Below are 14,895 nucleotides of genomic sequence, written 5' to 3' on the forward strand. Positions count from 1 at the left end.
GACACACCTGCCCACAGATGCAGAGGAAGAGATGCATGCACACAGAAAGACAGGCATGTGCACAAATGCAGAGAGAGGCAGAGGTGTGCATACAGATGCCAAGGAAAAGAGAAAGGTGCTCAGATTCAGACAGAGAGGAAGAGACAGACAGGCGTGTGCACATACACAGAGGAAGAAAGATAGCTGCATATGCAGAGACACACAGAGACGCAGCGACAGAGAGACAGGGACAGATACACACAAGTGAAGAGCAAGCAATAAATGTTTGTGCAGTCAAGCACAGAAGAAGAAGGACAGGGCGGTGTAGGCACACAGGTGCAGAGAGAGCCATAGAGAGGCTGAGAGACAGAGGAATGTACGTGCATTGGCACAGAGGAAGCAAGAGAGATACATAGACAGATGCATGCACACAGACACGGAGATGTATGCACACATGCAAAGGAGGAGAGAGAAATGTGTGGACAGAGATGCAGAGGAAGAGAAACATGCACAAATACAGGCAGGGAGGAACAGAGAAAGATGTGCACATGGATGCAGAGAAACATGCCTGCACACAGACATGTAGGAAGTAAGATGTGTTCATACAGAGACATGCATACACAGATTCACATGCACACACAGACACATGCACACAGACGCAAATGAGCATGCACAGAAATAGGCAGACACACACCGATGCAAAGGAAGATAGGGATGTGCTCAAATGGGGGGAAGATGTTCTTGCAGAGACATGCCTGCAGAGACAGGGAGGAAGGGAGATGCACATGCAGACACAGAAACATACACATGGCTAGAGGCAGAGGAGGAGAGAGAGATGTGCGCAGGTGGGGGGGGGCAGAGATGTGCTCACACAGAGGGAGCGAGGCAGAGGCATGAACATACAGTTGGGCATGCATGCAGGTGCAGAGACAGACATGAACCCACACAGATACAGAGGAAGAGCAAACAAGAGAGGCTTGCACAGATTCGTTCAGAGGAAGAGCAGCAAAGAAATACAAGTGCACATAGATGCAGAGAGAGACAGGCATGCACACACACACACAGTTGGAGAGACATGGCTGAAAACATACACAGGAGTAGAGAAATACGTACACAGATGCAGAGTAGAAGAGACAGAGGTGCATGTGCACACAGAAAAAGACAGAGACAGGCAGAGAGAGACAGACGCGTGCATGCACAGATGCAGAGTGGTGGGAGGAGATGTGCGCACGTGCACAGATGCAGAGAGAAGCAGAGATGCACACACAGATGCAGAGGGGGAGAGACAGGTGCACAGGCACAGAGGAAAGGAAACAGAGACACGTGTGTGCACAGGTGCAGAGAGACACAGAAAGAGAGAGAGAGACATACGCACGCAGAGAGGGACATGTGCTTACTGCCACAGAGGAAGAGGCAGATAGACATGCAGGTGCAGAGGAGACGGAGCACCACACACACAAATGTCGTGGGAGAGCCAGAGAGGTGCACATGGGGCAAGGGGCGGGGGGGCGGGGAGAGACCACCATACATGTATGCAGATGCAGTGAGACATGCCAGCACATTGACGAGAAGGAAGAAAGATGTACACACATGTAGAGTGAGATGTATGTGCACGCACAGACTCAGAGGAAGCGAGACAGAGACTTGCACACATACACAGATGCAGAGACAGAGAAACATGCACACACACAGCAATTTGTGTACACACACAGAGATTACTTTGAGTACAGGAATATATCAAGCAGTAAATACTCAGGTCTCTAAACTGAAACTGAAACACCAAGTACAAAATGTATGGGAGAGGAAGAAACAATCTTAGGGAAAAATAAAAATATTAATGAAAATCTATTATATGAATGATTTTTTAAAGATTCTGCTCCTTACACAGGACTCAAGTTTGTTAACAATGGAACAAAGAGGAAATGCTATCAACAGATTGACAAGCAGCATGCCAGAGAGAAGCTGTCATCTCTGATGGAGAATTCAAAGGCATCTGGAAAACATGAATCCGAAGTACTGTCCCTCACCCTTCAATTTAGCCGCTTCACAGTTAGGGAAAAAAATAAAATACTAGCAGTACACACAGAAACACGTGGCCACATCTAAAGTTCTGTTTCACTGTCAAAGACTTTTTCTTCATATCTCCAGGTTAGAGAACATAAACATTGCAGTAGCATGGGAAAAACTGTGTTACATACTACCAATGAGAACCCAGCCTGCACAGAGCTGACAGTACCAAGAACAAAAACACTTGGATGATCCAAGACTACATTCATTACAAAAAAATTCCCGCACAACAGAAATAACTGGTAAAGCAAATGGTTACTGGGCTTGTGAACACCATGTTTAATTAACTCCTAATTTATATTCAAAAACAAACAAAAAAAAAGTAGTTGTGATTTTTCCAAGGTTGGTTTTCAATCTCCATTTATAACAATTAAACTTCTTGAAGCAGAGGGTTCCCACTTCACTCTTGTGGCCCTGATGCTCTGTTAGCATTTAATGATGATACTTTCATAGGAAGTCGTATAGTAAAATACGATTGAAAAGTATCTTCTACCAGCTGATACATGAAAATTCCTAGGAAAAATATTCACAGAATCACAGAATCACAGAATCACAGAATGGTTGAGGTTGGAAGGGATCGCTGGACATCATCTGGTCCAACCCCACCTGCTCAAGCAGGGCGACATAGAGCAAGTTGCATAGGAGCATGTCCAGATGTATGCATGTGCATTTGTGTCTGTGTGCCATCTACCTGGCCAGTCATTTCATTGTAGATTATTAGGTAGGTCAAGAATGACTTCCCTTTGGTGAATCCATGCCGACTGTTCCTGATGATTTTCTTCTCCTACATGTGCCTGGAAATCCTGTTTTCCAGGATTACCTGCTCCATCACCTTCCCAGGGATCAAGGTGAGACTGACTGGCCAGTTCCCCAGGTCGTCCTCCTTGCCTTTCTTGAGGACAGGAGGGACATATGATTTCCTCCAGTCTTCGGGTACTTCTCCTAGTTGCCATGATTGACCAAAGATTATCAAGAGTGGCCTTGCAATGATGCATGAGCTTCCTTAGTGCTTGTGGGTGCATCCCATTAGGGCCCGTGGACTTATGAATATCCAGTTTGCTTACATTTTCCCTGAGCTGGTCCTCTTCCACCTAAGATATATCTTCCTTGCTCCAGACTTTCCCCCAGTCTCTGGAGTCTCAGATTCCTGAAGGCCGTTCTTGCTAATAAAGACCGAGGCAAAGAAAGCATTCAGTACCCTGGATTTTTCCCTGTCTTCTGTAACTAGCTCCCCCATTTCATTGAGCAGTGGGCCCACAGTTACTCTACTCTTCCTTTTCTCACCTATGTATTTATAGGCTTCCTTTTGGGCTTTAGCTTTCCTAATTTTAACCCTGGATGCTCAGATGCTCAGAAAATGTCTCCTCATTCCTCCCAGGTTACCCAACCTTGCTTCCACTCTCTATAGGCTTCCTTTTTCTCCTTGAATTTGTCCAGGAGCTCCTTGTACATCCATGCAGACATTTATGCCTGACCTCCTCTTTGTTGGGAGGCATTGCTCTTGAGCTTGGAGGAGGCTACTGTGGTGGTTTTACCCTGCTACACAGCTGAACTCCACCATAACTGCTCTCACTCCCCCTCCTCAGAGGAACAGGGGGAGGAAATACGATGGAAAAGGGCTCAAGGGTTGAGATAAGGTCAGGAAGATAAATCACCAATTACCATCATGAGCAAAACAGACTCAGCATAGAGAGATTAATATAATTTATTGCCTATCACTAACAGACTAGAACAGTGAGAAACTAAAAGCAAACTCAAAACACCTTCCCCTCTCATCCACTGTCTTCTACATCCTTCCCCCTGAACGGAGAATGGGGGTTGTGGTCCGTCTATAACGCTTTGCCTCTGATGCTCCTTCTCAGTCACTTTCTTCCCCTGCTCCAAAGTTGGATCCCTCCCATGGGATACAGTCCTTCCCAAACTGATGCTGTGTGGGCTTCCCACAGGCAGCAGCTCTTCAGGAATTGCTCCAGTATTGGTCTATACCATGGGGTCCATTCATCAGGAGCAGTTTACTCCACCATGGGTCCCCCACGGGCAGCAGCTTCTGCCAGATCACTTGCTCCTGCATGAGCTCCACTCCACGGGCTAGAGGTCTAACACCCCGACTGCCGGTACTAGGCTGGATGTTCCAAGGAAGGATCCCCTCTACACATCATGCTACTGATGCTACATGGAGCAAGTGGGTTGCACTGATTACTCAGCAGGCTCGAATAGGAAAACCCAGTCGCTCAGGAATATTGGAAGTGATTATGGACTGGCCGGAAGGCAAATACTTTGGGATATCATCAGAGGAGGAGGTGGTCCGTGCTGAAGAAGCCCCACTGTACAACAAGCTACCAGAAAATGAGAAGCAATATGCCCTGTTCACTGATGGGTCCTGTTGTATTGAGGGAAAGCATCGGAGATGGAAGGCTGCTGTATGGAGTCCTGCATGACGAGTTGCAGAAGCTGCTGAGGGAGAAGGTGAATCGAGTCAGTTTGCAGAAGTGAAGGCCATTCAGCTGGCTTTAGTTATTGCTGAACAAGAAAAGTGGCCAGTTCTCTATCTCTCTAGTGATTCATGGATGGTAGCAAATGCCCTGTGGGGGTGGTTACAGCAATGGAAGCAAAACAACTGGCAGCGCAGGGGCAAACCCATCTGGGCTGCTGCATTGTGGCAAGATATTGCTGCTTGGGTAGAGAACCTGGCTGTACAGGTACGCCACGTAGATGCTCATGTGCCCAGGAAATGGGCTACTGAAGAACATCAAAACAACCAGCAGGTGGATCAGGCTGCTAAGATTGAAGTAGCTCAGGTGGACCTGGACTGGCAGCATAAAGGTGAATTATTTATAGCCCGATGGGCCCATGACACCTCAGGCCATCAAGGTAGAGATGCAACATACAGATGGGCTCGTGATCGAGGGGTGGACCTGACCATGGACGCTATAGCACAGGTTATTCATGATTTTGAAACATGTGCTGCAGTCAAGCAAGCCAAACGGTCAAAGCCTCTTTGGTATGGAGGACGATGGCTGAAATATCAATATGGAGAGGCCTGGCAGATTGATTACATGACACTCCCTCAAACCCGCCATGGCAAGTGCCATGAAGCAACCACCGGATGGCTGGAAACATATCCTGTGCCTCATGCCACCGCCCGGAACACTATCCTGGGCCTTGAAAAGCAAGTCCTATGGCGACATGGCACCCCAGAAAGAATAGAGTCAGACAATGGGACTCATTTCCAAAACAACCTTATAGACACTTGGGCCAAAGAGCATGGTATTGAGTGGGTGTATCACATCCCCTATCATGCACCAGCCTCCGGGAAAGTTGAATGATACAATGGACTGTTAAAGACTACACTGAAAGCAAAGGGTGCTGGGACATTCAGAAACAGGGATACGCATTTGGTAAAGGCCACCTGGTTAGTCAATACTAGGGGATCTGCCAACCGAGCTGGACCTGCCCAATCAAACCTGTTACGTACTGTAGAAGGGGATAAAGTTCCTGTAGTGCACGTAAGAAACATGCTGGGTAAAACAGTCTGGGATACTCCTGCCTCAAGAAAAGGCAAAGCCATTCATGGAATTGCTTCTGCTCAGGGACCTGGATGCACTTGGTGGGTAATGCAAATTAATGGGGAGGTCTGGTGTGTACCTCAAGGGCATTTAATACTGGGTAAGAATAGCCCATAAGTTCAATTGAATCATGTTAATTATTATATGATACTGTATGTCATCACTACTATGACTACTATATACCCTAGATGAAAATGGTGATTAATTAGAATGTATGGGAAAGAGTGTAACCTGAGCATGACATAAATGGTATGGAATAAGGGGTGGATAGATGTCCTGGTTTCAGTTAGAACAGAGTTAATTTTCTTCCAAGTAGCTGGTAGGGTGCTATGTTTTGGCTTAGGATGAGAAGAATGCTGATAGCATGCTGATGTTTTAATTGTTGCAGAGCAGTGCTTACACCAAGCCAAGGACTTTTCAGCTTCTCACTCTGTCCTGCCAGTGGGCAGACCAAGGGTGCAGCAGGAGCTGGGAGGGGACAGACCTAGGACAGCTGACCCAAAGTGGCCAAAGAGGTATTCCATACCATCTGACATCATGCTGAACAATATATAGGGGTGGCTAGCTGGGTGCAGGAGGGCCTGGCTGCTCGGGGTTAGGCTGGGCATTAGTCAGCAGGTGGTAAGCAATTGCATTGTGCATCCCTTGTTTCGTACACATTATTATTAGTGTTACTATTATCATAATAGTAATAATTATTATTTTTGTTATTATTTTCCTGTCTGAATAAACTGTCTATCTCAACTCACAGGCTTCACTTTCCCATTTCTCTCCCCCATCCCAGAGAGGGAGGGGGGAGGGTGAGCGAACAGCTGTGTGGTGTTTAGCTGCCGGCCGGGTTAAACCCCAACAGGGTAGAAAGAACTGGGACAACAGTGCTACTTTTTGGGGACACCAAGCTTAGGCTAGGGGATAAAATTATCACTGTGCAGTTATTGTATGTACCCAAGGAATGGACTAACTTGTTGGGAAGGGATTTGATGATGAAATTGGCCACTGGAATAGTAAGTTGTTAGACTGGAATATCGGTGTTATTAATGGGGTGCCTTCAGATCCTGAGAGCAAAGATATATTCACCTTTGAGTGGGAAGACCCTGAAATGGGGCGGATGCAACAATACAGATGGACAGTTTTACCTCAGAGGTTTACAGAGTCACCAAATTTATTTGGGCAAGTTCTAGGACAGGTTTTGGAGCAATTCCATATGCCGGAAGGGGTGTTACTGTCACAATATGTGGATCATCTTTTATCATCAGGACAGGAGAAAACAGTTGTGAAGGAAGCCACTAACAAACTATTCAGCTTTCTGGGAAAACAGGGCTTGAGAGTATCAAAAAATAAATTGCAATATGTGGAAAGAGAAGTCAAGTATTTAGGGCATCCATCTAGTGTCTGAGGGAAAATTAAGAATAAGTCCAGAAAGGATTCAGGGAACTGTTGAGCTACCCCTACCCAAGAACTGAGAAAGATTTTGTGGTTAATGGGATATTGTCGATAATGGATAGAAGCATATGCTCAGAAGACAAAAGGGTTTTATCTTAAATTATTAGAGGAGGAGTCTAATATACTTGAATGGACAGAAGAGGCAAAGGAGTTATTAGAAAAAATTGAAGCAGAGCTTAATCACACCACCAGTCTTAGCTCTTCCCACATTAAATAAGCCTTTTTATCTGTTCTCTACTGTGGATCGGGGAGCAGCATTGGGAGTATTCACCCAGGAGTGGGGTGGGATAAGTGGCAGCCAATGGCTTAGTTCTTTAAACTGCTGGACCCAGTTTCCAGAGGATGGCCTGAATGTCTCCAAGCTGTAGCAGCAACTGCTATTCTGGTGGAAGAAAGCAGGAAATTAACCTTTGGGGGTCATCTTATAGTTACTACTCCACACCAGGTTAAGACGACATCGACTAAGAGAGCTGGGCACTGGCTGACTGACTCTAGGAGTCAAACTTCTTCACAAACAACGTCTCTCATTGGCTCAGCTCTGGTCCCTTTTGGACACAGCTGAAACTGGCCCTTGTCTAGCATGGGGCAGCTTCAGGACTCTTCTCACAGAGGCCACCCCTGCAGCCCCCTGCTACCAAACCCTTACCATGCAAACTCAATACTGTGATCCTTGAATATTAACTAACTATCTTGTTATATATTTATATATAACAAGATAGTTAGTTATATTTATAACTATATTTATATTGCTTAGTCAGGAGATTATGATCTGGTGGCAATTACAGAGACATAGTGGGACAGCTCAAATGACTGGAATGTGGTCATGGATGGTTATGGCCTTCTCAGGAAAGACAGGCCAGCAAGGTGAGGTGGTGGAGTTGCTCTTTACATGAGAGAGCAACCACAATGTATTGAGTACTGTCCAGGGGCGGATGAGGAGCGAGTTGAGAGTCTGTGGATGAGAGTTAAGGGACAGGCTGGCATGGGGGATACTGTTGTGGGTGTCTATTACGGGCCACCAGATCAGGGTGAAGAAGTTGACGAGGCCTTCTAGAGGCAGCTGATAGCAGCCTTGCAATTACATGCTCTGGTTATCGTGGGGGATTTCAACTACCCTGACATTTGCTGGAAGGCCTACTCAGCCAGCCATCCACAGTCCAGGAAGTTCCTCCAGTGCATTGCTGATAACTTCCTGATGCAATTGGTGGATGTGTCATCTAGGAGAGGAGCACTGCTGGATCTTGTCCTCACTAACAAGGAGGGGCTGGTTGAAGAGGTGAAGGTTGAGGGCAGCCTTGGTTTCAGAAACCATGAGATGGTGGAGTTCAGGATCTCACGTGGCAGGAACAAAACACCAAGCAGAGTCACAACCCTGGACTTCAGTAGGGCCAACTTTGGCCTTTTCAAGCAATTTCTAGGGGAAATCCCATGGGACAAGGTACTTGAAGGAAAAGGGGCCCAGGATAGTTGGTAAGCTTCTTCCAAGCTCAAGATCAGAGCATCCCAACAGGTAGGAAGTCATGAAAGAGAGCCAGAAGACCTGCATGGTTAAACAGGAAACTGTTGGGCAAACTCAAGTGGAAGAGGAGAGTCTGCAAATCATGGGAATATAAGACTGTTGTCAGAGGATGTAGGGAGGCAACTAGGAAAGCTAAGGCCTCCTTAGAATTAAACCTTGCAAGAGGGGTCAAGGACAATAGAAAGGGATTCTTCAAATACATTGCAGATAAGACTAACACTAGAGGCAATGTAAGCCCACTGATGAATGAGGTGGGTGCCCTAGTGACAGAAGATAAAGAGAAGGCAGTTACTGAATGCCTTCTGTGTCTCTGCCTATAATGCCGGAGGCTGTCCTGAGGAGCCTCGTACCCCTGAGGCCCCAGAGGAAGTTGGGATAAAGAAGGAGTTTGCCTTGGTGGATGAGGACTGGGTTAAGGACCGATTAAGTAAGCTGGACATCCATAAATCCATGAGTCCTGATGGGATGCACATGCGGGTGCTGAGGGAGTTGGCAGCAGTCATTGATAGGCCACTCCCCATCATCTTTGGTAAGTTGTAGGGAATGGGAGAGGTGCCTGAGGACTGGAGGAAAGCAAATGTCACTCCAGTCTTCAAGAAGGGCAAGAAGGAGGACATGGGTAATGATAGACTGGTCAGCCTCACCTCCATCTCTGGTAAGGTGAAGGAACAACTTGACATTGTCTCTAGACATATCAAGGATAAAAAGGTCATTAGGGGCAGTCAACATGGCTTCACCAAAGGGAAGTTGTGCTTGACCAACCTGATAGCCTTTTATGAAGACATAACTAGGTGGATAGATGATGGCAAAGCAGTGCACGTGGTCTATCTTGATTTCAGTAAAGCATTTGACGCTGTCTCCCATAGCATCCTTGCAGCTAAACTGAGGAAGTGTGGTCTGAATGATCGGGTAGTGAGGTAGACTGTGAACTGGCTGAAGAAAAGAGAGTTGTGGTCAATGGAACAGAGTCTAGTTGGAGGCCTGTATCTAGTGGAGTCCCTCAAGGGTCAGTACTGGGACCAGTATCATTCAATATATTCATCAGTGACTTGGACGAAGGAATAGAGTGCACTGTCAGCAAGTTTGCTGATGATACTAAACTGGGAGGAGTGGCTGACACGCCAGAAGGCTGTGCTGCCATCCAGCAAGACCTAGACAGGCTGGAGAGTTGGGCAGGGAGAAATTTAATGAAATATAATATTGGCAAGCATAGAGTCCTGCATCTGGGTGAGAACAACTTCAGGTAGCAGTATAAGTTGGGGACTGCCCTGCTGGAGAGCAGCGTAGGGGAAAGGGACCTGGGGGTCCTGGTGGACAACGGGATGACCATGGGCCAGCACTGTGCCCTTGTGGCCAAGAAGGTTAATGGCATCCTGAGGTATATTAGAAGGGGTGTGGTTAGTAGGTCGAGAGAGGTTCTCCTCCCCCTCTACTCTGCCCTGGTGAGACTGCATCTGGAATATTGCATTTGGTTCTGGGCCCCTCAGTTGATCTTTCAAGGTCCCTTCTAATCCCTAACATTCTGTGATTCTGTGATTCTTTGATAAGCTTGAGGTTGAGAGATCTCTTACCCAGCATCTGATGTTTACAGCAAGGTGAGAGACATTTCTGTATGCATGCAACATTTCTTTATATGGAGCTTAAGCGACACTTCATATACATTGAGCTGGCTTAATCAGTGGGCGTATAGTAAGTAGTAGAGGGTTTGACTGCTGGTTAACCATAATAGAGTGCTTGACTGCTATCTCTGCTTAATCATTGATTTCTGTTTAATACATTCTTTTGATTAACTTCACGATGAGCACTTGTTTCTCTCATTCACCTGCAACACAAGCCTGGCTCCATCTCCTCAGTAACTCTTCTTTGCTACCGAAAGGCTGCTATTACACACCTCTCCTTCTTAATGCCTTCTCTTTTCCAGGCTGAACAAGTCCAGCTCCCTCAGCATCTCCTCATAGGGCATGTGCTCCAGTCCATAGACCTGGTGTCCCTCTGATGGACTTGTTTCAATTTGTACATGTCTTTTATTAAGAGGTCCAAAACTGGACACTATTCCAGATGCTGTTTAAGTACAGATTAAAAGGGAATAATATCACTTCCCTCAGACTACTAGTTACACTTCTGTTGATACAGCCCAGGACACTGTTAGACTCTCACTTCCAGAGCAAACTGTTAGCTCATATTTAGCTTACAGTTCACTAGAATCCCCAGAGCCTTTTCAGCAGAGTTTTCCCCCAGCCAGCCACTTCTCAGTCTGGACCATTTAATGGCAGTCTTGCTCTTGACTGTATCAACTGAACCTCCTAGTTCAGCAATGTCCACAAAATTGATGAGGTGCAATCTGTCTCCTTCTCCAGGTCTCTGAGAAAAATGTTGAACAGAAATGGTTCCAGGATAGACCCCAAGCAACTCTACTTGTTACTGGGCCCCCCATGTAGAGCATTAACCATTAACTACTTCCCTCTGTGCCTGAAGATTCAGTCAGATTTTCACCCACCTAGACTATAATGTCCCAACTTGGATATAAGGATGCTGTGAGAGATGACATCAAAAGCCTTTTTGAAGTCAAGGTAAATCACCTCCTTTGCTCTTCCCTTGTCTACCAGTCCAGTTATTTCATCATAGATGGTAATCAGGTTGATCAAGTGTGATTTACTCTTGGTAAACCCATTCTGGCTCTTCCCAATGACCTCCTCTTTCATGTGCCCAGAAATGCATTCCAAGAAGACACATTCCATAATTTTCCCAGGGACTGACCAGCCTGTAGTTCCCTGGATCCCCCTTATTGCCCTTTTTGAAGATGGGTGCAACTGCTCTGCAGTTGTTGGGACACACACACACCATTTCCACAATGTTTCAACAATGATGGAGAACAGCCTCACAGTGACATCAGCAAGCTCTCAGCATTCTTGGATGCTATAGCAGTTAGCATGGTAGTCCTAGCTAGCATATCTATTAGCATAAGCCCATGAACTTTAATTGACTTTTCTCTGTAGTAGAAGTAGACAAAATATGATCTGCCACTTATCACAAACAGAATAGTTTTGGTGTGCTCAGGAAAATAGATAGCCACACTAATGTAAACAATTTGTTAATCATCAAGAAGTGCAAAGTGTCCAGAATGAGCAGATTGTGAGTGACAGCAAGTCTGTAAATGACAGCACAATTTGGACAGACTAATTGAAGTATTCTTTACCCAGTCCTATAATTAAGGATATACAAGAACACTGGAGTGACCAAGAGTTTCTTAAAAGACTCCAGGAAGGAAAGCCCCATGACCTTACACTGGGACCCAGAACCATCTCTCCAACTTCAAGGAATCCAGGGAGTGGAAAAGATCTTAGAAAAACCTCATGACTCTGTGCCAGGACAGCATGGCAGGAACCAACATGCTGACCTACCTGAGCTCTCTTCAGGACCACACCACCTCTTCTGAAGAAGGAGGAGGCCATGTTAGAAACCACTATGCTGACCTGCCTGACTTCTCTTTCTCACTGCACCATCTCCTCCATGACACAGGGAAGTTGTGCAATTTGTAAAATTACAATATATATTTGTGATTAAAGTGCTTTGGTATCCAAATCTATTTAGCCTACACAGTGTCTCCTTGTTTAAAACCAAAACAGATGTATCTCATGTACTTGTAAGGATTTCTCAAGAGATCTGACTCAATCCTCCTCCACTACTGGTATCTCTTTTCCTCCTTGAACCAAGTCTTTAGGCACAAAGGCCTGGGAGACCTTGTTAGTAAAGATCAAGGCAGAGAAAGCATTGAATATCTAAACCTTATCTGCCTCCACTGTCACTAAATCAACCACCACATTCAGCAATGGACCCACATTTTCCTTGTTCACCCTTTTACCAATAACAAAGCAGTACAAGCTCTTGTTACCCTTGAAATCCATCACAAGAATCAACAATACCTGAGTTTTGGTTCCTATCCTCACATGGCCAGGCAATGTTTCTGTATTCTGCCTTTATTTCCTGTCCTTGCTTCCACTTCCTGTATACATCCTTTTTGCATTGGAGCTCACTCATTAGTTCCCTACTTAGCCAAGATGGACTCCAGATCCATCTATTCATTTTCACAAGTATTCAGATGGACTATTCTTGTGTTTGAAGGAGGAAGTCCTTGAAGACCTGAAAGCTCTCTGAAACTCCTCTGTACTTCAGAGCTGACTCCCCACCAAATCTCATTCACTAATCCCCTGAAAAAGTTCAAGTCTGCTTTCCTGAAATGCAAGATCTGTACTCTGCTTCTTGCTTTCCTCACTCCCCTCAGGATCTTGAGCTCCACTTTTTCATGGCTACTACAGTCAAGGCTGCCACTGATTACCACATCCTCAGTTATTCATTGTTCACGAGGAATAGATACAGCATCACCCTAGTTGTCCTATCAAGTACCTGTACATCATCACCCCTGCAACACCCTCCAGAAGCCTCCTGGACTGTTTTTGTCCCAGTGTTGCCCTTCCAGCATATGTCAGGGAGTTTAAAGTCCCCCATAAGAACCAGGGTCTGTAATCTGGAAACTCCCTTGGGTTATTTAAAGAAGGCCTTGTCCCCTTCTTCACAATGACCAGGTGGTCTGTAACAAGCTCCCACCATGATATCACCCTGTATTAGCCTCTCCTCTTTTCCTGACACACAAGTTCTCAAACAGCCTGTCACCCATTCCATAGAAGAGCTCTATATGCTTGAGCTATTACTTCATGTAAAGGGCAATCCCCTCTGCTTCCTTGCTTGTCTTTCATAAAGGGCTGTTAGCTGTAAAAACTCTTAAAAGCTAACATTTTATAAGACCATTTCCAGATAAAAGCTCTAGGTGAGCTTCCTGATAGTACTTGATCATCTTTGAAAGTCTTTCCCTCTAAGCATCTGAATGTGTAACTGCTAATGGATAGGATAAGAGGCCAGATCAAAAACCAGTATCCATTTTTAGCAAAAAAAAAAAACAAAAACACCACAACATGAGAAGATGGTATAACTCTATGAAAGCTCAATACGTTTACTAGCTCTGTCTTACACTCTTATACCATTACAATCTACCCTTGGAAATTATAGTTTTTATTTTACATCAGGGAAAGCTGTATGGGTAGTGAAACTCCAGGCTTCCCATCTCCTAAGTCTAAGTCGAGAATCAATATAATTAAACCATACTTACTGGAGGAGGCACACTACAGATAGGAAGGTGCTGTTCACTGATTGCCACAGAACAGCCTGGGACCTGCTGTGTGCTGCAGGCTGGTATGTGCTGGGTTGTACAAAGTGGAATTCCATGCTGTGCCACTGTTGTCACTGTGTATGAGACAGGGACTGCGCCTTGATGGATCTGCACCAAAAAAACAAGTGTATAAAGTAAGCTGTTATGAGGGCTTTGGACACTTATGACATAGCATAGAAAACAAGCTTTCACATAACATACCAGAAAAATATTTTTTACTCTGAAGTTGTGAAAGAATGCAAATACCTGTAATCCCTTTCCTTAAAAAATAAAAAATATCATTGGAGTATCACTCTTCAATTAGTGCTTTTAGGGCAAGGCCAGGAGGGAGCTCTCAACTTAAGATGTTAAATCTTCCAAGGCACCATTAGAAGAACTCAAAATCATCTCAAATTCATCAAAGCTATCTCCCCTCCCCCGCCCCCCACCACTAAGGTTAGTTCTTAGAGAAAATAAGCAGCAGTAACTGCCATATAAAAGCCAGTCAGAAAAAAAAGGGATGGGGTGTGATGCGTGTGACCTACAAGTAACTAAAGAATCTCCTCAACTTGTCTTTGCAAAGTAATTAAATGTTAATCCAGAGACTTATATCTTCAAAGAACAAGAACTTCTGATAAATTTTCTTTGGGTAGAAGGTACTCTGGACCCAGACACTGCTCAATTCCTTGCATTACATCAGGAAACCAGCAAAAAAACTGCAAAGAATCATAGGCAGGGAATGTGGATCCACTGAAAGAAAACATTTTGAAGAACCTTCCTTCACAATCTAAAATAGAACCTACCCTTGGAAAATGAAGAAACAAGGACAGCTCATTAAAAAGGTGAAAATAAATTGAAGAGGGCTAAGCTATTGAACTGGCCACTAGGTCAAAACAGGAACACTACACAGATGACTGAATAAAACTTCAAATTTCAAAAATGCACATATTTGGGACAAAAAACAAACAAACAAACAAACAACCACTCATCAGAAGCAGTGACTTTGACCTATTTCCAGATCAGGTACCAATGCAAATATTTTGTATGAGGTCTATTGGAGAGTTTTTAATGCCACAACTGTTGGATGTTTGAAGGTAGTGCTAAATGCAGTTCAGGAG

At 45.0% G+C, this 14,895-nt stretch overlaps 1 protein-coding gene across 1 annotated transcript in view; it reads right to left on the reverse strand.

The window, feature by feature from the left end:
• LOC309889527 (E3 ubiquitin-protein ligase RNF38-like) overlaps positions 1-14,895 on the reverse strand; it is a gene marked incomplete at both ends in the record, with an annotated part of 174,573 nt that overhangs the window by 22,451 nt on the left and 137,227 nt on the right. Inside the window, one exon of the mRNA XM_082782374.1 lies at positions 13,739-13,906. Coding sequence (XP_082638500.1) covers positions 13,739-13,906 — 168 coding nt within the window. The remainder of the gene's footprint in view (positions 1-13,738; positions 13,907-14,895) is intronic.

Source organism: Aythya marila (genome assembly GCF_965140915.1).
Source record: "Aythya marila genome assembly, chromosome: W".
In the NCBI taxonomy this organism is placed as follows: Eukaryota; Metazoa; Chordata; class Aves; order Anseriformes; family Anatidae; genus Aythya; species Aythya marila.